The sequence below is a fragment of the Heterocephalus glaber genome, unplaced genomic scaffold (genome assembly GCF_053883595.1).
Source record: "Heterocephalus glaber isolate CG9 unplaced genomic scaffold, H.glaber_assembly_v1.0 deba00001550, whole genome shotgun sequence".
NCBI lineage: Eukaryota > Metazoa > Chordata > Mammalia > Rodentia > Bathyergidae > Heterocephalus > Heterocephalus glaber.
In genome coordinates, this window is record NW_028258343.1 from 25,811,989 (window position 1) to 25,837,479 (window position 25,491).

The 25,491-nt window shown below is 40.0% G+C and overlaps 2 protein-coding genes across 9 annotated transcripts in view; one reads left to right on the forward strand and one right to left on the reverse strand.

Annotated features, from left to right (window-relative positions):
- Positions 1-11,053, reverse strand: part of Kpna5 (karyopherin subunit alpha 5) — a 59,084-nt gene extending 48,031 nt beyond the window's left edge. The window contains exons 1-2 of one of the 2 annotated variants that reach the window (XM_004860171.4): positions 10,903-11,017; positions 10,302-10,670 (exon numbers count right to left, since the gene is read on the reverse strand). The gene's annotated coding sequence lies outside the window, so the exon portion shown is untranslated. Of the gene's footprint in view, positions 1-10,301; positions 10,671-10,902 lie in introns of both variants that reach the window. The other variant, XM_004860172.3, reaches the window with a different exon arrangement.
- Positions 11,054-15,050: 3,997 nt separating this feature from the next.
- The window catches only part of Zup1 (zinc finger containing ubiquitin peptidase 1), a 29,453-nt gene continuing 19,012 nt past the window's right edge, over positions 15,051-25,491 (forward strand). For 2 of the 7 annotated variants that reach the window (XR_205893.3, XM_004860173.4), the window contains exons 1-2: positions 15,328-15,584; positions 17,193-17,744. Coding sequence is in view for 3 of the 7 variants with exons in the window: in XM_004860173.4 (XP_004860230.1) it covers positions 17,207-17,744 (538 nt within the window). In the remaining 4 variants the exon portion in view is untranslated. Of the gene's footprint in view, positions 15,302-15,327; positions 15,585-17,192; positions 17,745-25,491 lie in introns of those variants that run through there. The other 5 variants (XM_087190212.1, XM_021240653.2, XM_087190214.1 and 2 more) reach the window with 5 other exon arrangements.

The following is a 25,491-nucleotide window of genomic DNA, read 5'->3' on the forward strand; positions in this document are numbered from 1 at the left end:
GACTGCTGGAGTTGAGGCCAGCCTGGAATACACAGTGAGTTCAACACCATCCTGAATTACACAGTGATACCCTGTCTCAAAAAACAACAACAACAAAGCAGATTTGGTAATTTGGTCACTGCTTTAAACAGTGAAAGAGACTTCTAGGAAAATGGCAAAGTGAACAACAGAGAAACAGCCTCTCCGAGATTTGGTGTCCAGAGACTGGAATATAGTAACATGAGGAAGAGAAGAAGGGAAGTGGGTCCCCAGCACCCAGCAAGTATCAGAAGTAAGAACTGAAGCCCACAGGGAGAGAGGGACTTCAGTGTAGAAGGAGGTAGCAAGCTGCGCTTTCTTCCTGAGCCCGGACTCGCTATGTGGGAGGGGGAGGCCAAACCTGTAAAAAAAATGGTTGACTACTGGCAACCTTAGAGGACTCCACAGAGAAACACACAGTGGAACAAAGCAGTGAACACTGCAAACTGCAGCGGCTGGTGAGTTGTTCCCATTCAGATGCACCCCCAGGAGAGGGTGATTGGCTGGTTGCCATCTTGGAGAAGGACCAACTGAGCTCAGGACTCCGAGCAGCTGTGGACTGGCTCCATCAGGGTAAAGCAAACTGAGTTCAAATTGGCAAGAGGCACACAGAGTATTACAGGATGAACAAACTGGGTTCAGGCCTCACAGCTAGAAGCCAGCCTGAACTTCACAGGAACTAAAGTTACCCCACCATAAATCTATGGCTGGCTTGCTGAGCATAACTTGGTTCTGGACTCTGTCTGCACAACTTGTCTGCTAGTGACAGCAGAGGCATACCCTGAAGTGAACAGTTTGTTCTTCCTTTTTTTTCTTGTGTTTTTGTTTTGTTTTTTCTTGGTTTTTTTCCCACTGTTCTTGTTTTTATGCAAGTGTGGACACTGTTTCTAGTCTTTTTGTTGTTCTGTTCTCGTTTTTGTTTCTTCTTCTATTTTCTTCCTTCTCTCTCCCTCCTGTCCTCTTCACCATTTTCTCAAAGTTGCCCAATCTTGCTTTGTCTTCCAGCCTGCTTCTCATCTTTCCCCCTCCTGTTTCTCTATTTTTCCTCCCAACCCCTTTTTTGGGGTACTGGGGATTGAACTTGGGACCTTGTGCTTGTGAGGCAGGTGGCGGAACCACTGAGCTAAATCTCTGGCCCGTGTTTATTCTTTTTTTTTTTTTCTTTCCAACCCCTTTTAAGTTTTCTCCCCTGAAGGTAAAATCACCATACTGAGGCCATATTTACTGGACATAATTTTCTGGTTTGCTTTACATTTTGTCATATAACCACATAGTTCACATGATTAAAGATGACAAATTACTAGTTAACACACTGTTATTTTCTAGGTTGTGTGTGAGGTTATTGTAATTGTTGATTGTACTACTTTCCAAAGGTGACATAATTGTCCTAATCAGTTTTTCTTCCTGGTATGCCAAGACTAAGATTGCCTAAGGGTCATAAATACTACAGGGCAGTGCCAAAGAACCAGGGGCTAGGCCAAACAGGCAGCAACTTCTTATCCCCAATAAATTGAAGAGGTAGGATCTTGCAAGAGACTCAAAACTCAAAAGTCAGCTACACCTAGAAAACATCTCTGAGAAGTAGTCATTTCCTAATGGTTGAAATACTAGCAATAAAGCTACCTGCTATAAGCAATTTATGAGCATCAACCCAGGAAGTAAACAAAAAAAATAGAAATCACAATACACTTAAGATGCAAAGCTAGACTTTCAGCTTACCAAAGGCCAACCCACAGGACAATGAGGTGAAACACTCTGAAAGCCACCCACCTGGACTCTGAAATGCTAACTGCAGAAGTAAGAAAGCAGATAAACAAGGCTTTAGAAAAAAATCAAATCAGAAATAATCAGAGATGGTGACAAAATGCAAGACATGGTTAGTGACTCTAGATCAGATACAGATAAAAAAATAAAGAGGCTTAGGAAAACTATGGAAACCATGAAGGCCCAATATAGGAAATAGAATCCAAAAAACAGATTTGAACAGACAGGAGATGAAAAGTTGCACTGGAAGTATATGAAGTAGAATCAGCCAATTAGAGGAAAGAATATCAGATCTAGAAGACAAGATTGCAGTTAGCTGTCATGGAAAGAAAGATTTCTTAAAAATAGCAAAGGATCATGAAAAATCAATTCAACAGCTGCTAGATCATGCAAAGAAGAATAACATGATTGATAACAGTCAATGAAAAAGCAGGAGACAGTACAAATGACATTAAAAACCTGTGCACAGAAGTAATGGCGGAGACCCTGGTCCTCTGAGTGAAGAGTGGACAGGTGAGGAGCTGGCTGTAACTGCCACCATCTGCACTGGCCCCACCCCAGGCCGCCCAGCAAGGAGCACCACTCAAGGCCTTCCCCAGCCCCTCAGCCCGTGCCAGTTCCTGGATCCACACCTCAGAGGCACAGGGGGTCATAAAGGCCACTGTCCTGAGCTCCAGAATATACAGCAGAAGTGAACAACAGCAAAGAGGGCCTCTATCAGGCTCTTTGATGAAAACTGAAGCCCACTGGAAAAGTGAAGAGAATCTCTGAAATAAAGGCACACCAGACCACTGCAGTTGGTGAGGTGGGGGGATCACCGCCTCCCATCAGAACCTGGACTATCTTCAGGGGAAGGGCAGCTGGAACCTGCAGTAGAACCTGGCAGAGTTCAACCCTGCAGGAGGTCAGGGAGCTCAACTTGGGCCTTGCAGCCAGAAATCAGCCTGAATCTCAGGGGTCTGCTGCTGGCTTGCTGAGACTCAATCACTTAGATCTCCACACTGTGGCCCGCATTGTCTACGGTGACAGTAGAGACACACCCTGAAGGAGGCCCTTCATTTTTATTTTTTATTTTCAAAATTATTGTTTATTTTTATTTTTTTCTACTCTTTTCAGATTTTTCTGTTTCTTCTTTTCCTTTTTTTACTTTTCTTTCTCTCTTTCCCTCACTTTCTTGCTCTCTCACTCGCCCACATTGTTCATCTCCCTTTTTGTTCCTGTTCCTGCCCTAATTCGGAATTCTTCTTTCTTTTTCTTTTCTTCTCTCTTTTTCCTTCTCTTGACTGTCATTAGTTTCAAAGGAAAGTGAGTACAGTTTCTAGCTTCCCGACTGCTGTTAGGTTGTTCTGTTCTTGTCTTTGTTCTTTCATTCTGTCTTTTCCTCTTGTCTTCAACAGTTCCCTAGAGTTTGTGTGATCTTCCTGTGTCCTCTGGCCTCACTTCTAACCTTTCCCTATCCTTCTACCTATCTATCCCTGCCTCCCCAACTCCTTCTGAGTCCCCATCCTGAAGGGTAAAGTTGCAAAACATACTTTGGGCTGGTCCGCAATTTTGATTTAATTCACAGGGTTAAAGGAGGTATGATTAATAACTAACACAAATTGTCATTTTCTAAGCTGTGCTTGATGTTATTGTTGTTGCTGATTGTATCACTTGGGCTAAGGTGTTGTGATTTATCTAATCAGTTATCCTTCCTAGTATAATGAAAATGAGATTGCCCCAGAGTCATTAGAGACTCAAAACCTAAAGACCAGCTATATCTGGAAGACACCTCTGAGAAGCAATCATTCCATAAGGGTTCTAAATACAAGCAACAAAGGCACTTACAACAAGCAATATCGAAGTATCAACCCAGGAATTAAACCAAGGACAGTACCAACAACAAAAATAGAAATGAGAAGACATTTAAGCAAGGCACAATCCCAGACTTCTAGCTCACCAAAGCCAAACTCTGGGGAAAATGAGGTGGAAAAGTCTGATAATCAACCACCTGGACACCCTGAACTGACAGCACAGGAAGTAACAAAACAGATGAATGAGGCTCTAGAAAAATTCAAAACAGAAATAATGTCCCAGATAACTACAGAGATGGTGAGCAGAATGAAAGACATGATGAGAGACTCTAGAACAGAAACAGATAAAAAAACAGATGCATTCAGGACCATGATGGAAGCCATGAACGCCCAGCATAGGAAAGAAATGGAAACCATGAATGCCCAACATAGGAAAGAAATGGAATCCATGAAACAGATTCAAACAGATATACAGAAGATTAAAAACTCTACTGAAAGTATACACAGCCGACTGAGCCATTCTGAAGACAGAATATCAGATAGAGAAGACAGGATGGTGGTCAGTGACCATGAAAAGAAAGATCTCTTAAAAATACTAAGGGGACCATGAGAAATCAATCCAACAGCTCCTAGAGGATGCAAAGGAGAATAAGACTGATAGGAGTCCACGAAAAAGAGAAAGTACAAATGACATAAAAAAACTCTTCACAGAATGAATAACAGAAAACTTTCCAAACAGAGCAAAAAAATTTGACATACAGATAAGTGAGGCATATAGGACTCCAACTAGCCATGATCAAAAAAAAAAAATCTATACCTAGACATATAATAGTCAAGATCTCGGAAACCCAACAGAAGAACAAAATACTATAAGCAATTAGAGAAAAGAAACAAGTCACATGCAAAGGAAAGCCCATCAGAATCACAGCAGACTTTTCAACACAAACCGTCAAGTCAAGGAGAGGTTGGAGTGAAGTATTTCAAGCCCTAAAAGAAAACAACCTCTAACCTAGACTGATGCATCCTGCAAAACTATCTTTCAAAATTGATGGGGAAAGGGCCGGGGATTTAGCTCAGTGGTTTCACCGCCTGCTGCGAAAGCGGAAGGACCTGAGTTCGATCCCCGGTACCACAAAAAAAAAAAAAAAATTGATGGGGAAATAAGATACTTCCATGACAAAGAACACCTGAGAAATTTCATGAATACCAAACGAGCACTCCAAACAATTCTAAAAAATATCCTAGAAAAAGACAATGAAGGTCACAACTCCATGAGGCCAAAAGAGCAAATCCATCAGGCAAGGCAAGAAATTAGAGAGAGGGAAAAATAAAAAAGAGTCAACAACAGGAAAATAACATGACAATGATAAGTCAATACATATCAGTTATAACCATCAATGTTAATGGGCTCAATTCACCAGTCAAAAGGAACAGACAGCAGAATGGATGAAGAAGCAAGATCTAACAATATGCTGCACACAAAAAATACATTTAATTCAAAAAGAAATTCATAGACTGCAAGTCAAAGGATGGAAAACAACACCCCATGAGACAGGAACCTGGAAAAAATCTATTCTATTTGGTAACTTTTCTATTTACAGACAAAGTGGATTTCAACCCAAGACTGATGGAGAGAGACAAAGAAGGTCACTACATCCTTGTAAAGGGGACAACTCAACAAGAAGTGAAAACATTTATATATATATATGCACCAAAATACTAGTGTACCCAACTATATTATACAAACATTAACAGACATGAAAAATCAAATAACCACTACTACAATTGTAATGGGGGACCTCAGTAGCACACTGTCACAAACAGATCAACTAGACAAAAAAAATCAACAAAGAAATATCAGAACTGAGCCAAACTTTTGAACAAATGGACTTAACAGACATCTACAGAGTGTTCTACCCCACAACATCAGAACATATATTCTTTTTGGCTGCACATGGGTCATTCTCCAACACAGACCGCATACTAGCTCACAGAACATGTTTAAGTAAATGCAAAGGAATTGAAGTTATCCCGTGTATATTATCAGACCATAGTGTAATTAAACTGGAGATCAATAGCATAAGAAACTGCAAGAACTTCATAAACACATGGAAATTAAGTAACACCCTGCTGAACAACCATGGGTTACAGATGAAATTAAAGAAGAAATTAGTTTCTATAACTAAACAATAATGCCAATACAACATACTAGAACTTTTGGGATGCAATGAAAGCCATCCTAAGAGGGAAGTTTATAGCACTGAATTCCTATATTAGAAAAAAACATCAAGCTCAAATAACTTAATGTTTTTTCTTTTTTTTGGTACTGGGGATTGAACTAAGCATCCTGCACTTTCAAGGCAGGCAGCGGAACCACTGAGCTAAACCCCCAGCACAAATAACTTAATGTTGAACCTCAAGCTTCTAGAAAAAAAGAGCAAGTCAAACCCAAAGCTCTTCTAAGGAAGGAAATTATAAAGATCAGAGCAAAAATTAATGCAATGGAGACTAAGAAAATAATAGGAATAAAAAAAAAAAATCAATGAATCAGAGTTGGTTCTTTGAAAGATTAAATAAAACCGACAAACCCTTAGACAACTTTATCAAAAAAAAGAAAAGACTCAAATCCATGCAATTAGAAATAAAAGGATGAAATCACAACAGATCCTCTGGAAATTCAGATTAGGTGCAAAAGATCTAATGCTGATACTTCTCAAACTCTTTAATTAAACTGAAAGAGCAGCAACACTCCTAAAGTCATTACTGGAAGCAAGTATTACCCTGATACCAAAAGCAGAGACGGATACACCAAATAAGAGAACCACAGGCTAAAATCTCAGTGAACATAAATGCAGTAATCCTCAATAAGGAACTGGCAAACAGAATGCAGCAACTCATCAAGAAGATTATACATCATGACCAAGTAGGATTCATCCCAGGGATGCAAGGATGGATCAACATACGCAAATTAACAAATTTAATACACCATATTACCAAGCCAATGACAACAACCATAGGATCATTTCAATAGATACAGAAAAACCATTTGACAAAGTTTGACCCCATTCACGATAAAAACCCTACAGAAAATTGGAATAGATGGTCTTTATGTCAATCTGATAAAAGCCATCTATAACAAACCAATAGCCAACATCATACTAAACAGACAATAACTGAAAGCTTTCACTCTAAAATCAGAACAAGACAAGGATGTCCAATTTCATCTCTCCTATTCAATATAGTTCTGGAATCATTAGCCAGAGCAATTAGACAAGAGAAAAAAAATAAAAGGAATAAGAATAGTAAGGGAAGAAGTTAAATTATCATTATTTGCAGATGACATGAAACTCTATCTAGAAGACTCCCAAAACTCCACCACAAGACTTCTAGATTTAATAACCAAATTCAGTAGCGTAGTTGGATACAAAGTCAACACTCAAAACTCAATAGGGTTCCCACACACAAATAAACACACTGAGAGAGAAATCAGGGAAACAACACCTTTCACAATAGTATCCAAAAAAATTAAATACCTACAAATGATCTAATAAAGGAAATAAAAGACTTTTACATTAAAAACTACAGTACTCCAAAAAGGGAGATCAAAGAGGATATCAGGAAATGGAAAGACATCCCTTGTTCTTAGGTAGGAAAAACCAATATAGTGAAAATGGCTAAACTCCCTAATTTAGTATACAGATATAATCCAATCCCAATCAAAATACCAATAGTATATCTCACAGAATTAGAGAAAACAATCCTAAAATTCATTTGAAACCAGAAGAGATCTAGAATGGCAAAAACAATTCGTGGCAACAAAGGCAAGATAGGGGGCATCCCAATCCCTGACTTGAAATTACAGTACAAAGTTAATGTGATAAAAACAGCATGATACTGGCAAAAAACAAACAAGCAAACAAAGCCAAGGATCAACAGAAGAGATGAGAAGATGAAGAAACAGCCCCAAACACGCTCATTCACCTTATTTTTGACAGAGCCAAACACCTTCACTCCAAGAAAGATAGCCTCTTTAATAAATGCTGCTGGAAAAACTGGCTTTCCACATGACAGACTTGTATCTTTCACTATGCACTAAGATAAAATCAAAATGGTTCAAAGATCTAAATAGTAAAACAAACACTAAATCTCCTGGAAGAGAAAATAGCTAGAACTCTTGAAGACATTGGTGTAGGCAAAGACTTTACAAACAAAACCCAGATTGCACAGGAAATATCACAAAGAATCAGTAAGTGGGATCTCATCTTATTAAAAAGCTTTTACACAGCAAAAGAAATCACTAACAGGGTGAAGAGACAACCCACAGAGTGGGGAAAAAGTTTTGCCAGCTGTTTCTCAGACAAAGGACTAATATCTAGAATATATAAAGCACTCAAAAAAATCAGACCTCCCAAATTTAAAGACCCAACCCAAAAATGGGCATCTGAAATGAATAGACACTTCTCAGATGAAGACATAAAAACAGCATATAAATATATGAAAAAATGTTCATCATCACTGGTCATTCGAGAGATGTAAATGAAAACAATGCTGAGATTCCATCTCACTCGAGAAAGAATGGCTGCTGTCAAGAAATCAACCAATAACAAATGCTGGAGGGACTGTGGGGGAAAAGGAACCCTGCTCCACTGTTGGTGGGAGTGTAGACTGGTGCAACCACTGTGGAAATCAGTGTGGAGATTCCTCAAAAAACTAAAACTAGAGATTCCATTCGAACCAGCTACTCCCCTGCTGGGTATCTTCCCAAAAGAATTAAAAGCATCATACCACAGTGATACATGCACACCCACGTTTTTAGCTGTACAGTGTGCAATAGTTAAACCTTGGAAACAATCCAAATGCCCATCCACTGATGAAAGAATAAAGATCACGTGGTATTTTTATGCAATGGAATACTACTCTACCAGGAAGAAGGATAAAATAAGACATTTCTAGCTAAATGGATGCATCTTAAGACCATACTTTTTTTGGTACCGGGGATCGAACTTGGGACCTTGCAGTTGTGAGGCAGGCGGTGGAACCACTGAGCTAAATCCCCCGCACTGAGACCATACTCTTAAGTGAAATAAATCAGACAGACATGTTTAAACACCAAATTGTTTCTTGGTGTGAGAAACCAAAAGTGTAAATAAGGACCAAAATGTATAATAGATATCAGGAAATGAGAAGAAAATGTTCAAATGGGAAGAGGAACAAAGGAGGGGAGAGGGAGAAAAGAAAGGATAAGAAAAAAAGGGACTGGAAGAAAAAAAATGGAAACAAAGCTTTTGCAAATAAGGAGGATAGAGGTTGAAAGGAGAGGAGGGGAATGAAAAAAATGAAGCAAGATATATTAGGGTACAGGTACAAATTCCCTGCTATGAATGGTATCATTATGTATATCTAAAATGGACCAATAAAAAAAAGGGGGAAAAAAATAAAGAGTGAAACAAATCCAATGGGTTGAAGACTTGAGAATGAAATAAAAATAATCTATGGACTAGGGTGTGTATCTCAGCAATAGAGCAGAAGGCTTATGAGGCCTTGGGATTAACCCCGGTATCAATGAATAAAAATATTCTGTGCCTTTGAAGTTAACATATATGTATTTCAGCAATTAAAGTGCATTCATATTTGATCAAAATCCCCTTTTAAATTATTTAATGGATTTCAGCAATATTGCATGCACCTACAAAGTTAGCATTAGAAACTGCTCAATCTAGTTTTAATATTATTTACCTTTATTCTTTATTTTATTTTTTAAAAACTCATCAATCTCACTGAGTTTAGGCTGGAAAAGACAGACCAGAGTTCATTACAGAGCAAACCAGGCCTCAACATTTGCAGCTGAACATGCTCAATAGTTTAATAAAATAAAATGTTCATAGAAATACACCCTTTAAAATATTTATAACCGGGCCGGGGATTTAGCTCAGTGGTTCGGCGCCTGCCTCACAAGCACAAGGTCCCGAGTTCAATCCCCAGTACCAAAAAAAAAAAAAGTAAAATATTTATAATCTATATACATAGCATTTTCTAGACTAGTCACTGGGCTTTTTCCATCATAAAATATATTTTTGTATTTAACCTCAAAACTCATTTTATTACATGTTACTTTAATATACTAGCCCACCATAAAATCCAGTAACAGTGGTAATTTTTTTTAAAAAAATCATTTTAAAGGGTAAATAAAAGTTCTAATATTTGCTTCACACATTTGATTGAATCGGATCACTCTGTGTCCTGCTCCAATACACACATGTATTTTGGACACTAAGACCACCAAAAAGTTTCAAGAAGGTTTTCATATAATTTGTATCCAAATAAAATGGGGCCTCAACAACTCAGATATCCTTTTTTCCTTTATCTTGTAAACCTGCACTTTCAAAAATCTCTAAAGATACCTCTTCCAACGAAATTTTGTTCACTGGAAAATAAATTTTTTGAAGAGTGTGTTTCAAAGGTTGAGGTCACTTTAAAGGTGTCTAACAGACCTTTTTTCATTCATAAGCAAAATGAAGTTGAAGGTGGGCAAATAATTGTAATTTGAAGTTAAAGTTTTCTTTTTTCTGATACCTACTAGCAGAATTTCTCATGCCAGTGAAGCCTTCGTTTCTATAGGTTTGGACACCTCAGAAAACTATGAGACTGTATGGGAGGGGATCCCGACTGCAATCGCACGTCCACCAGCGATCTTGGGGCTGCAGACTGGGGGCAACCCCTGCTTACCAAGAAAGTCCCTGTCCCACAGAACAGTCACCAGCGAATGCTGAAACTGAGCGACAAGTCAGAAGTCTTCCTGTCTTTTCTTGATGTGTTCAAAAAGCTCAGGAGAGGATGTCATTGTAAATATCACCATGCTGCTTCACAGATTTCGAATACTCCCCAGTCGGGTGCATCCCGGATGCAGCGCCGCGACATTCTCCTCTCGGAGCACGGAGTCAGCTCGGGGCGCCGAGCCGACCGCTGGGTGCACCGGTGGCAGGGGATCCGGGAGCTCCCGGTCCCTTTAACAGGAGCCGCGGCGCCCAGCAGGCGACAGCAGCTGGCTAGCCGGACTGAGCGGCAACGTCGGCCAAAACGGGTACCGAGCACCACCTAGAAGGCGGGCAGGCGAGCTCAGCGGTCCGAGCTCCCTCCTCTCCAGCGCCTGGGACCGACCCTCTCCCACCGCGACCCGACGCCCACGCCACGCCCATAGTCCCTCCAGGGAAACCCCAGACACCCTTGGCGATCAAAGAAGAAAACAGAGCCGTAGCCCCGGGAACCTGCAGCTCCCCAGAAAACCGTCCCAAGTCTCCACAGTCTGGCCGGCGTCACGCCCACTCACCCACTCCTAGGGTCCTGTCCGGCCAGGCTGCGAAAGGGAAGGAGCAACGACCCGTCCCTCCCCAGCGCGAGCGCGTCTGCGCGGCTAACCGGGCTCGCGGCCCAAGATGGCGGCCACGGGAGCCTCTCGCGAGACCTCGAGCAGGCTCCCAGAAGCCCCGGCAACGTCAGGGCACCTCCTCCGCCCCTCCCACACACATCCCCCCCCCCGTGCCTTGCCGAGAAGGGGCGGGGACAAGTGTACACCCGGCCCCGCCCACACAGGTTGAACCGTTCTGTCTGTACGGAGTGTGATTTAGTTCACTCCGTTTACTATAAACGCAAGGGTTGTGTCCATTTTTTCTCTCCCTTCTTTCATTGTCTGCCTCTATCCACTTCATCCCTGACTTTGGTGGAAATTCATATTGAATTTCGTAGCTTTCACTTTTTTGTTTCTTCCTTTTAGGAGGTTTCCGGGAAAGAGTGTTTTGGAATGGTTCCCAAGAAGTAGTATTTTGGGGAAATTATCTTCAATTTCATTTCTTTGGCTATTTCTCACTTTTTTCATATACTGCTTTCTCTGTCTCTGACTAGTTTTAGATGGAACTCAATTTATCATCTGATTTTTCCCTATTTTCTATCCCTTTCTGGGTTTTTTCCGAAAATTTTCTTGAGCTTTATATTCCAGATCTCTGTTGATACATACATTTTTAAATCTGTGCTAGTATTTTTTAATCCCGAGAGTTGTTTCCTATTTTGATTCGTAGGTTAAAATACATTATCTGAGAATGTTAGTTGTGGTTTCCTTTTGTTTTTTCTTCTTTTTTTGGTATTTCTTTAGAAGTCACTTAAAAAATTGTATTTGTTTCCAGCATACCTGCCATTAGCTGTACTGTACTCAAATGCCTGGTTATCCTTGAGGATCCATTCATATTTAAGAACAGAGCACTAAAGATATCTATTGCAAGTTCTGTTGAGATAGAAAAATAAAGTGGCTAACAGAGAGGTGGGACACCAGTCTAGGATAATGTTGGCTGTGAGCAGTTTCATTTTTTCCAGCCCAACCAAATTCCTTCTTGGCAGACCCCACCCTGAACTGATACATATTTCAACTATGTGCCACCTTTATCTAGTTGATCCTACCCTGAACTGGTATTTATTCCAAATATCTGTCACCCTTATCTAGCTGACCATCCCCTGACCTAAGTTCTAACCTGAGTTTGAACTTGCTATAGACCAATCAGTAATAATGATATCCTATGTAACCAACCAACTGCTTGCTCTGCTTCTGTGCTAGTTCCTGCTTGCAAACTCCATATAAACTGTAGATGGACAAAAGACAGACACCTGGTTCTTTGAGGAATTATCCCGACCAGGCCTGTCAACGTATATAAAGATAGCTTTCTGTCTCCAAGTCTTGGGTGCTTTTTCAGTGTTTCGCATTGCCCTACACTGTATCACTAGGGCTTATTTACTCACCAATTGCTGACCTTCCCACAAAGGGATAAAAGTGAGGGGCTGGTGCTTTCTATAGAGAAGCTCCTAAAAGTCTATCTTCAGGTCTATGAGGACAATTGATTTCTCAGAGAAGTAATTTCTCACTCTCCTACCTTAGAGGCACAAACCAGAAATCAGATGTGATGGAGAATAGGGCATTGATTCATAATTCAGTCTTTATCTTTTCTTATTTTCCATTTTCAGTCCCCTGCCTTGACCTCTCCCTTCACTTCTGGGTTCACTTCTGGGCTCATTGCCTCTCTGGTTTTCTTTTGGGGGGGGATGGGGTTATGAGCCAGGGTCTTGCTATGTAGTCCGGCCTGGCCTTGCACTCACTATGTAGCCCAGGCTAGTCTTGAACTCACAGTGACCCTCCTGCCTCAGCCTCCCAAATGCTGGAATTACAAGTATGTGCCACCTTGCCCGACAAAATGTAGCATCCCTCAGTGGGCTTCATTTTTTTGCATGAACTAAACTTGTAGTCTTGTGTTGTAGAGGGAAAGATGTGTCACGTCACAACCTGGTGATGGAGGACATTTGGGGATGGAGCTGTAACTGTTCCTTATTCAGACATTCAGCAAAACGTTCCCTTTTTCAGCCTCACATTTTGACATCTTTTTCATAAATGTCTGGTTTTTACTTTCTGAACATTTCCAGATTTCTGGGGAGTATGAATTGACTTGTTTTTTGTTTCTCATTTTAGCTAAATTAGTAACTATTCATCTATCCTCTTTCTAGTTTTCAACTTTGTGTTCAATCTCCTTTATTATTATTATTTTATTACTTCAATAGATGCTTGTTCAATCTTCTACATTTAATTACAGACTCCCCAGAATAATTTTTAAAAATACAGTACACAGTTCATGCTGAGATCGTGTTACCCTCCTATTTAAATATGTACCTCAATAGCTTTCTATAAGGTCCTATATGAGTTAAGGGATATCTACATCTCTAAACTCATCTTGTAATTACTCTTCCCCAGCACATTATGCTCTGATTACAAAGTATTTTTCTTGCTCTATCTTTAGTTCTTCCTTTCAGTTATTTATCTGACTGAAATGTTCTTCCCATATTGGCACAAGGTTTGTTCATCTACACATTCTTGTCCTCTGGGGAACTTTTTTTGTGTGTGTGTGTGTGGAACTGGGGATCGAATTCAGGACCTTGTGCTTGCTAGACAGGCGCGTAGCCACTGAGCTAAATCCCCAGCCCTTGACATACCCTTTTGAGCAATAGTACTGTGTCTCTACAGGCCAGGTTTATTGTCTTCAAAGCATTTTTCACAATCAGTTTATTTACTTGTTTGTTTGCTGTGCCTCATCAGATGTAAGCTTCTAATATCCTGGATTTTGTGTATTTTGATTACTCTGCAACTCCAATTTCAAGCAGAATGCCTTTCTAATGGGCATTCTTTGGGGGGGGCACTCTTTAAATACTTGTCAAATAAATATAGACTAAGAGGCAAATACATGTACATGTGTTCTTGTGACCTTGAGGAAAGAATCATATTCTTTTTTTGTAGAACATAGGTTGGAACTTGACACTTTGTAGCATTATAAACAGTGTCTTGATACTAGAATAGATGTTACTCAGCCAGTTCCTGCAGAATTGGTAATGTAGATGTGAGTTTGCCCTGGTATTATGGGCCGCCAAATTAGAAATTATTACAAATCAGAGAGGGACTGGGCTGTCAAGGAAGTCGGCAGAAAAATAAAGATATCAGAATTGTCGCTGGAGGCACATTTTAAGAAGATCAGGCCTCAAGATGAAGATGCAATAATGACCTGGCCTACATGCCTCCCCTAAGGCATAAGCAGTAACTTGGAATTATACTGTGATTGGTATCACTTGGTCCAATAAAAGTCCAGATAAACAGCAGTCACCCAGGTGGGTGACCAGAGCATCGAGTCCCATCCCTTTTCAAAAATGCCTTTGTTCTTTCCATGGACCCTTGCTACACGACCTGCTTCTCTCTTGGATGTATATTAGCTAAGTGGCTATACTAATGTTATTGGTTGATTATAGTTTGACTCACATTGCACCCTCCTTGTGATTTTGTACCCACTTCATGATTTTGCTCTACAAAACATTCTTAGAGAAGTGGCCTCGGTGGCAACCCACTTTTGGGTCCCCTCCTGTTTCTCAGGAGCTACCTTTCTTTTTTTTTTTTTTAGTACCGGGGATCAAACTCGGGTCCCTGTGCTTTCAAGACAGGCGATGTAACCACTGAGCTAAATCCCTGGCCCAGGAGCTATCGTTCAATAAATCTTTTGTACTCTTAACCTCCTTGTTCCTTAGAATTAATTCTTCAATTTTGGGGACACGAACTCAGCATATCTGACATCTAGCAGGTTGGAAGTTATATTTTCTCCTATATCATTAGGACCTATACATTTACTCAGAGCCCTAAAATCTTAGACCTAGTTTCTCTGGTAGCAAACCCAGAGTCAAAACGCTAATGAAAGGATGGAAAAAATGCAAACAGGTGGAATGAGCAAGGAAAGGGGAGGTGGGGTGTTGGGCGGGATGAGACAGGAGTGGGGCAGGACTGACACCCCTAGGACTCCCACTACACATCAACGGAGACTACAACTCCCACAAGGCAGTGCAACAGAAGGTATTACAGTCGGGACTGTGATTCCTAGGATGGTATACAACCAACCAGTGACTCCCAGAATGTGCTATGACCCCGACTGCGACTCCCCGGAGGCCCAGCTGGGACAGGACTCCTAGGAGGCAGTGTAGTCAGGGCTATAACCCCCAGAGGGACTGCGACTCCTAGACAGTACTATAACGTGGACTGCGCTACAACGTGGAAGCATACAAATGGGACTGATAATCCCAAAATGCAACACAACCAAGCTGCCACTGCCAGAATACACCGCCACCGAGACTGCGACTCCCAGGATACACCCCAAGGGGAGGTGAGTGAGCGGGGCATTCTGGGATCTCTCCACTTCCGGGGAAGGAAGGAGAGGTTTTTTGAATTTGTTGCCGGAGACTTAAGGTTTCCTGAGTCTCTGATACTTTTCTTGATTGATTGTGAATCTCTGATATGTGGAGGACCTGGCTGTAGTCCTTCAGGCTGGGAGAGAGATTGTACATCAGGCGCGTGCTCTTCTCCCTGCGAGGCGCCGCGGCTCCGCAGTAGCGGACCCGCAGAGGAAAGGAGGAAGCCAGGGTGGCAGCCGCTGGGTCTCCCGGTTGGTAAGCACTGAAGACGCTGGTCCTCATCTTCCAGGCTTCCAGCTTTGATTCACTTAACGTCTGGGCAGGTTTTATCCCAGCTCAGGATGTGGACTCAGAACTTGGCAGCATTCGGGCCCTGACTGCCTCCCCCAACACATTCCCAGCGCCTCCAGAGACCGTGAACTCCCTCCTGAGTCGGCGTCCACCGGCGCCCTCATTCTTCCCCTATCTCGCGTCTAAGGGCGCCCTTGCTCATTTGTCCCCATGAGCACGTGCCTGGCTGTGTCCCAGGCCCTGGAGGAGAGGAAACTTGGGGTGTTTCATTGCGGTAGAGAGGATCTTTCTAAACTCAGAGACTATTTTCACTTCTCTGGAGGGAAAGGAGGAAGAGGATACCGTAGGGAGGCCTTGTAAAGCTAAATTTTATGAAGGACATAACGTCCTTATTTTTCTTTTTCCTGCTTGTTTTTAAATGGAGCACTTAGCTGAACTATAATCTACTAGAGTGGTGGCCGTGGTTATTTAAAATTACTATTTCTTAACACCTTTAAATAAGTAGTCACTACTTTATTAGCTCGTAAAATTTAAAAGTGACTGATTTAGTACAACTCATTTCATAGACCGAACGTCAGAGAGATAAGATGTCTTGCCTAACCTAATGAAACCTGCGAATGAATATAAGCCAGTTCTCCAGGAGTAACGGCTGAGTTTTACTACTCTCCTTTTGTCCTTTGGGTTGAGAATACTGGCTGTGACCTGTGACTGGGTTAGCGTTTTGTCTTGCACTATTTTCTGCCTGTGGTAATCTGTCTGAGCCAGGGCTTCATTATGTATAAAATGATATTGTTACTATAATGAATTTGATATATGTCAAGCTGTTGAAATATTATTAAGATGTGCTTACTTATGGTTCCCATTATAATCAACTTTAAAGTTCTGTATTTCAATAAATCAATCTATAGATAGGTTTCTTCTGTTTTTCTTTTATCAGATTTATTTTACCTGGACAGTTTTTTAAACATAATTGTTTACTATACCTCAGGCCAGATGTACTTTTTGAAATATTTTATTTTTAAAATTATTTGCCCTCATTACTATTACCTTTGACTTATTGCTACTACAAACTTGAAATACAGTGCAGATTGAGTATCCTGTATTTGAAGTGCTTGAGAGAATTTCAGACAGATTTTGTAGTATTTGCACATGCATAATGAGACACTGGGATCCAAGCATAAACATGAAATTCAATTGTCTCACATACATTTGATACTCATACCCTGAAAGTAAATTTATACAGTATTTCACTGTGGCTGGCTTTGACTGCCACCTGTCACATGAGATTAGGTGAGAAATTTACATTTGTGGCACCATATCAGCACTCAGAAAATTTCAGATTTTGGAGCATTTTGGACTTTGGATTTGCAGGTTAGGAGTCCTCAATCTGTAATAAAATTTTGATTGAGGTTTATTAAAATTTTATATACATGAGGTACAGTAAGTACATTGAAAATTTCCTCATCCAAATAATACAGCCCTAAATACCAAGAAATTCTCCTAAATTTTATGAAATGTATTTTTCTTTAACTCTCACTTTAAAACTTAAAATAGTATTGTATTTTTTTCTAGCCACCAGTCTTACCATGCTTCCCTGTGATATTTGTGGTGAAATGGTAACCTCAGAATCAGATATGAAGACTCACCTCCTAATTGTTCACATGGAAAATGAAGTTATATGTCCATTTTGCAAGTTGTCAGGTGTAAATTATGATGAAATGTGCTTTCATATTGAAACTGCTCATTTTGATCAGAATGCTCTAGAAAGAAACTTTGAGAGGGTAGACCCAATACAGTATGGAACTTCAGATGACAAGGACAGCTCTCTGCAGAGTACAATGGAAGCTTGTGCATCTAGTCATCCAAAATGTTCAGCTCAAAGCCCGCCTACCCATGGTACTTTAAAACATGAAATCGTTTACTCAGAGAACTTAATTGGATCTAGAAAATTCCTGAGAAGTAGGGAAAACCAGTCTGACTTATCTGAAACAAAAGAATCAATTTATGAAACAATGTATAGTCCTCCTGAATGTCCATTCTGTGGAATAATAGAGGAATGTAGTCAAGATATGGAAAATCATGTGAAAACAAAGCATGTCAGTCTTTTAGACACACCATTAGAAGGTAAAGTGTTTATTATATTTTAAATTATTGTAATAACAGTAGTCTTGGTTTAACATGTGGTGTTCTAAAGGTTGGTTTGTAAATCATTACCACAAATGTGTTTTTAAATCCAATTTATGCCTGTAATTTGCCATAATTACAATATACAAATAGAATTATGAAAAATAATTTTAATGCATATTTGAATGTTTCAGGTACATCAAAAGTACTTTCTGTCTAATTTCCAGAGGATATTCTTTTGCTTCCACCAGCCCAGTATCATGTGCACTGTCCTGAATTCTTAACTTTGTGTTAGTGAGCTCTAGTTTGAGTCCATTATGATCAGGGACTACACTTTTTTTTTAATCTCTTGGCTCTTGCTCATTTGTATAATTATATCTTTTTTTTTAACTACACTTTGATAACCAATTGTTTGAATTTGTTTGGCTCAGGATTTGCACAGTTCACATATGCTTAAAAGCATGATGGGTAAAGTGTTCTACATATGATAGATAATCAACAATTATGGTAAATTTAAAATTTTTAAAAATTTATACAATAAATGGTACATTGCCATTAACCCTAAAAATATTGCCCCTCACTTCAGGCACCTTGCTTCAGCCATTTTTGTTTTGTTTTGTTTTGTTTTGTTTTTGTTGCTTCAGCCATTTTGTCAAGTTCCGTAAAATTCTGTTCAAATATTATTTGTAATTAGAACATTTCCACATTATCTCCATTTATCTTATATCTTCATAATTTTTCTTTTCATTGCACATGTCCATGAGCTTTATTCCCTTGTAGTGTGTAGTTTCTATTACTTCTGTATAATGGACCTTTTCTATAATTGACTTGCAGTTTATAGAGTACATTATCAACTCTGTATAAAAGGCATCTAGTCTTGTTTGGCTCTTAACTCATTTTGATAGTCGTCTGTTGATTGCTGTCAGTGTTGTGGATGAGTTCATTATCTGTTGCTATTAATTCTGTGGACTGCTAGAGTTCCCCCATTGAGTGCAACACCTGGCACTGCTCTGCTGGATCACTGCTGTCTCTTAAGAGCCTCAGCAAACCAGTGCCAAGTGCAGCCTTGTGTGTCTGAATGTTGAGTGAAAAAAGAACCTGGTTGTCATTAGAGATACAGAAGTGAAATTAATAGCTGGGTTTAACTAACATTTAGGAATAGTAATGGAACAAGGAAGTTTGCAGGTATTTTAAGGGAATAATTATGTAGAGGATGCATGGCATCTAGGCTGGAAAGTAAAAAAAAACATGAGGGAGGTGATGAATTACAAAAATACAGGACCTATATGTATTATACGTGACAGGTTTTAATTAGCCCAAAGACTTTAGAGTGGTAGAATGTAAAGAAATGAGTTGGGGGCTCAAATAGTTTACAAAAGGGATGTTTGATGACAAACCCAAAGTATAATCTTGTTATTCTGTGACTAAATTAGGATGAAGGTATAAATTGTTGGAGGTGAAGTCAAGGAGTTACCTCTATGGATATTGAAGTTGCTGAGAATGATCATAGTGTAGCTGGGTGTGGTGGGGCGTGCCTGTAATCCCAGCACTTGGGAGGCTGTGGCAGGAGGATTGCTGCAAGTTCAAAACCAGCCTGGGCTACAGAGTGAGTTCAGGGCTACCCTGAACTACTCTGCATGACCCTGTCTCAAAAACAAACAAAAAATGATCACAGTGCAAGGTTTAGGAAAAGATTTTGATCCATCCACAGAAATAAAAGAAGTATCTAGGATTTCAGAAAATGTTAGCCACAAAGAAGAGATATGAGATGCTGTATTTTAGTGATATGAATTAGTAAAAAGATAGAGCTTTTGAGGAAAGAATGTGGTTTGAAGTGACGAAAAGGAGCAAAAGGGATATGATTTCTATTTCTAGAGCCCTAAATTATGAAAGAAAAATTGCTTCTGTGTTAAGGAGCTGTCAGGGAAGTAGGCCAACTAGATTTCAGTAAATGCAACAAGACAAAGTGAATATTCTGTGAAAATTTTCAGTTAGAAACTGACGAACCATAGACTGATTTGTGGAGGCTGTGTTTGGAGTCCTTGAGGAAATAAAGGGATGAAGCTTAGGTCAAATTAGTGGATGTACATGTAGTTAAAGACTCTTAGGACAGCCACTGGCCAGTTAGACCTCTTCATTGTTAGAATAGCGTTGGTACCTGTGGCCCTGGGTAACCACGCTGAATGATGATGGCTGACCTGTGAAGCTTAGACTTCCGATGGTTAGAAAGTGTGCAGTGCTGAGGTACACTGGTTGAATGTGGTAGTAAGGGCAAGGTTGGCTTGCATGTGATAACCAAGGGAATGAGCAAAGGCCTCTGGGCATGGCTCTGAGGCATTTTAGGGTAGAGAACTAGCCTAAAGACTGCTCTTACATCCTGTAGCATCATTATGCATGGTAGCATGGACCTTTATTGCTTATGAGTGCTTTTTGGAATATTTTCAAAGACTTTTTTATTTCAGTGATTCAGTCCTTTTTTTTCTCTAGAATGGGGATCAAATTCAGAGGCAGTCCTCCACTGAGCTGCATCCTCAACTGTTTTTCCTTTTTCTTCTTTCTTCTTTTTTTGGGTGGGGGCGGGTACCAGGGATTGAACTCGGGTCATTGCGCATGCAAGGCAGGCAGCGGAACTACTGAGCTACATTCCCAGCCCCTCTTATTTTTTTCTTTAAGACAAGTACTTACTAAGTTTCTCAGGTGGGCTTGAACTTGTGATCCTCCTGTCTCAGCCATCTGAACCTCTGGGATTATAGGCATGTGCTGTGTTGCCCAGCTACCCAGTCTCATTTATTTTATTTTTTTTTATTAAGATTATTGGTACATGTGAGGTATACAATACATTCATCATTGGGAGCGTGTACCTTTACACAATGTATCTTGGTTCTTATTTTTTCCCCCTTCCCCTGCCCTCCCTTCACCCCCTCCACCCTTCCCTATTTACAAAGACTTTGTCTCCATTTTTTTCCTTTTCTTGTATTTATTCTTTTCCCTTCTTTCCTTTCCCCTGCCCCTCCCATTTCCCCTGCTTCTTTAGACCTTTTCTTCCTATTTCACAATATCAATTAAACATTTTGATCCTTATTTATACTTTTAGTTTTTCACACCAGAAAAACTTTCGTATTTACACGTGTGTCCTGTTTATTTCACTTAAGAGTGTGGCCTCAGTGTGCATCCACTTAGCTGTAAATATCTCTAGTTTCTCATTCTTTATGGCTGAGTAGTACTCCATTTTATAAAAAAACCACGTCTTCTTTATTCAGTCTCCAGTTAATGAGCAGTTGGGCTGTTTCCAAGTTTTAGCTATTACAAACTGGTGCTATAAACATAGGTGAACATACATCACTGTGGTATGATTCTTTTAATTCTTTTGGGAAGATACCCAGCAGGGGAATAGCTGGGTCAAATGAGACTTCTAATCCTAGTTCTTTGAGGTATCTCTATATCGATTTCCACAGTGGTTGCACCAGTCTACACTCCCACCAACAATGGAGAAGGGTTCCTTTCTCCCTACAGCCCCACCAGCATTTGTTATTGGTTGATTTCTTGATAGCAGCCATTCTTTCTGGGGTGAGGTGGAATCTCAGCGTTGTTTTCATCTGCATCTCTCAAATGACCAGAGATGTTGAACATTTTTTCGTATGTTTATTTGCTACTTTTACTTCTTTGAGAAATGTTTGTTCATTTCAGATGCCCATTTTTTAATTGGGCCTTTATATTTGGGGGGTCTGATTTTTTTTTTTTAGTTCTTTATATATTCTAGATGGTAGAACTTTGTCTGAAGAACAGCTGGTAAAATTTTTTTCCCACATTGTAGGTTGTCTCTTAGCTCTGTTGGTGGCTTCTCTTTCAGTGCAGAAACTTTTTAATAAGATGAGATCCCAATTGTTGATTCTTTGTGCTAGTTCCCATGCTACTGAGGATTTGTTCATAAAGTTTTGTCCTATGCCAATGTCTTTGAGAGTTCTACCTAACTTATCTTCCAGCAGGTTTAGTGTTTCTGTTTTAATATTTAGATTTTTAATCCACTTCGATCTTAATTTAGTGCATGGTGATAGATATGGGTCTAGTTTTAATCTTTGGCAAGTTCAAATCCAGTTTTTCCAACACCATTGATTAAAGAGGCTATCTTTCCTCCAGTGAGGGTGGTTGGCACCTTTGTCAAAGATGAGGTGCCTGAGCATGTCTGGAGCTGTTTCTGCATCCTCTAATCTAGTCCACTGATCCTTGGGTCTGTTTCTTTGCCAGTACCATGCTGTTTTTTATCACAGGAGCTTTGTTGTATACTTTCAAGTTGGGGATTGTGATACCCCCTGTCATGTTTCTGTTGCCTAGAATTGCTTTTGCTATTCTAGGTCTCTTCTGGTTCCAAATGAATTTTTGCATTGTTTTCTCTAGTTCTGTGAAATATACTGTTGGGATTTCAATCAGGATTACATTGAATCTGTATAGCAGTTTTGGAAGTATTGCTGTTTTCGCTATATTGGTTCTTCCTACCCAGGAACAAGGGATGTCTTTCCATTTTCTTATATCCTCTTCATTCTCTTCTTTCAGAGTGTTGTAGTTCTCAATGTAGAGGTCTTTTGCTTCCTTTGTTAGATTGATTCCTAGATTATTTTTTTTTGGATGCTATTGTGACAGAAACTGTTTCCCTAATTTCTCTCTCAGTGAGTCTGTTATTTGTGGACAAGAAGGCTATTGACAAAATGTTGAGTGTTGACCTTGTATCCAGCTACTCTACTGAATCTGTCCATTAAGTCTAGAAGTCTTTTGGTGGAGTTTTTTGAGTCTTCTATGTGAGTATCATATCATCAGCAAATAATGACAGTTTAACTTCTTCCTTTCCTATCTTTATTGCTTTTATTTCTTTCTCTTGTCTAATTGCTGTGGCTAATGTTTCCAAAACTATATTGAACAGGAGTGGTGATAGTGGACATCCTTGTGTTGTTCCTGATTTTAGTGTGAAGGATTTCAGTTTCTGACCATTTAGTATGATGTTGGCTGTTGGTTTTTCATAGATAGCCTTTATCAAATGATAAAGACCATCTATTCCAATTTTCTGTAGGGTTTTTATCATGAATGGGTGTTGAATTTTGTCAAATGCTTTTTCTGCGTCTATTGAGATGATCATATGTTTTTTGTCCTTGACTCTGTTAATATAGTATATTACATTTATTGATTTATGTATGTTGAACCATCCTTTCATCCCTGGGATAAATCTGACTGGGTCAGGGTGTATGATCTTTTTGATGACCCTCTGTATTCTGTTGGCCAGTATCTTATTGAGGATTTTTGCATCTATGTTCATTAGGGAGATTGGCCTGTAGTTCTCTTTTTGGGTTGTGTCTTTCCCTGGTTTTGGAATCAAAGTAACACTTGCTTCCAGGAATGAATTTGGAAGTATTGCTTCCCTTTGAATTTCATTGAAAACTTTAAAGAGTAGTGGCCATAGTTCTTTTCTAAATGTCTTGTAGAATTCAGCAGCGCAGCCATCAGGACCCGGACTTTCTTTGTTGGTAATTTTTTTTTTTCTTTTGGTACTGGGGATCGATCTCAGGACCTTGTGCTTGTGAGGCAGGCGCCGGAACCACTGAGCTAAATCCCCGGGTTGGTAAATTTTTAATTATGTTTTCAATTTCACTGATTGTAATTGGGATGTTTAGAATTTTTATATCTTTGTTCAACTTTGGTAATTCATATATTTCTAGGAATATGTCCATTTCTTCTGTGTTTTCCAATTTGTTAAAGTATGAGTTCTCGAAGTAGGTATTGATAGTCCTCTGGATTTCTACTGGATCTGTTGTGACTTCATCTTTTTCATTCCTAATTGCATCAATTTGAGCCTTTTCACTCCTTTTTTTGATAAGGTTGGCTAAGGGTTTATCTATTTTATTCTTTCGAAAAACCAGCTTTTTGATTCGTTGATTTTTTTGTATCATTCTCTTAGTCTCCACTGCATTGATTTTTGCTCTGATCTTTGTAATTTCCTCCTTTGTAATGAGCTTTGGGTTTGTCTTGCTCTCCTTTTTTCTTTTTTTGCTCTTCTTTTTCTAGGAGCTTAAGATTCAAAATTAGGTTATTTGAGCTCACTCTGTTTTCCTAGTGTGGGCATTCAATGCTGTGAATTTCCCTTGTAGAACTGCTTTCATTGTGTCCCATAAATTCCTGTATGTTGTACTGGCATTATCATTTAATTGTAAAGACTGTCTAATTTCTTCTTTAATTTCCTCTGTGACCCATTGTTTGTTCAGGAGAGTGTTTTCATTTTCCATGTGTTTGTAAAGTTCTTGCGGTTTCTTATGCTATTGATCTCCAGTTTAATTACACTATGGTCTGATAATATACACGGGATAACTTCAATTCCTTTGCATTTACTTAAACATGTTCTATGAGCTAGTATGTGGTCTGTGTTGGACAGTGACCCATGTGCAACCGAAAAGAATGTATGTTCTGATGTTGTGGGGTAGAACACTCTGTAAACGTCTGTTAAGTCCATTTGTTCAAAAGTTTGGTTCAGTTCTGAAAGAACAAAGACAAGAACAGAACAACCTAACAGCAGTCGGGAAGCTAGAAACTGTACTCACTTTCCTTTGAAACTAATGACAGTCAAGAGAAGGAAAAAGAGAGAAGAAAAGAAAAAGAAAGAAGAATTCCGAATTAGGGCAGGAACAGGAACAAAAAGGGAGATGAACAATGTGGGCGAGTGAGAGAGCAAGAAAGTGAGGGAAAGAGAGAAAGAAAAGTAAAAAAAGAAAAAGAAGAAACAGAAAAATCTGAAAAGAGTAGAAAAAAATAAAAATAAACAATAATTTTGAAAATAAAAAATAAAAATGAAGGGCCTCCTTCAGGGTGTGTCTCTACTGTCACCGTAGACAATGCGGGCCACAGTGTGGAGATCTAAGTGATTGAGTCTCAGCAAGCCAGCAGCAGACCCCTGAGATTCAGGCTGATTTCTGGCTGCAAGGCCCAAGTTGAGCTCCCTGACCTCCTGCAGGGTTGAACTCTGCCAGGTTCTACTGCAGGTTCCAGCTGCCCTTCCCCTGAAGATAGTCCAGGTTCTGATGGGAGGCGGTGATCCCCCCACCTCACCAACTGCAGTGGTCTGGTGTGCCTTTATTTCAGAGATTCTCTTCACTTTTCCAGTGGGCTTCAGTTTTCATCAAAGAGCCTGATAGAGGCCCTCTTTGCTGTTGTTCACTTCTGCTGTATATTCTGGAGCTCAGGACAGTGGCCTTTATGACCCCCTGTGCCTCCGAGGTGTGGATCCAGGGATCGGCGCAGGTAGCGTGCTGAGGTGGGGGCGCTGGGCGTGCAGGGCTCTGCTCCTCACTGGTCTACTCTTGGCTGGGTGCTCATTTATTTTAAACTTACTTATTTTACAGTCCTTTGTAGATTACTATAGGCTCCATTTACTTACAAGTGGCTTCTTCAGTGTCTGGATTTCTCGACTGTGTTTCTTGACATTAGATCCCTTAGTGTGTTTTGTTTGTTTTTGAGACAGCATCTTGCTTTGTAGTTCCACCTGGCCTTGAACTCACCATGTCTGTAGCCCAGGCAGGCCTGGAATTCTCAGTGATCCTCCTACCTCAGCCTCTGATGCTAGAATCACAGGCATGTGCCACCACACCTGTCTTCCCAGTGTGTTTTGTAATCCGCATCCCATTATTCACCTGGGAGTTCCGTGTTTCATGTCCCCCTCACAGTGAGGCAGCCTCATTGTTCCTTCACTGTAGCATTTCACATCTCCACT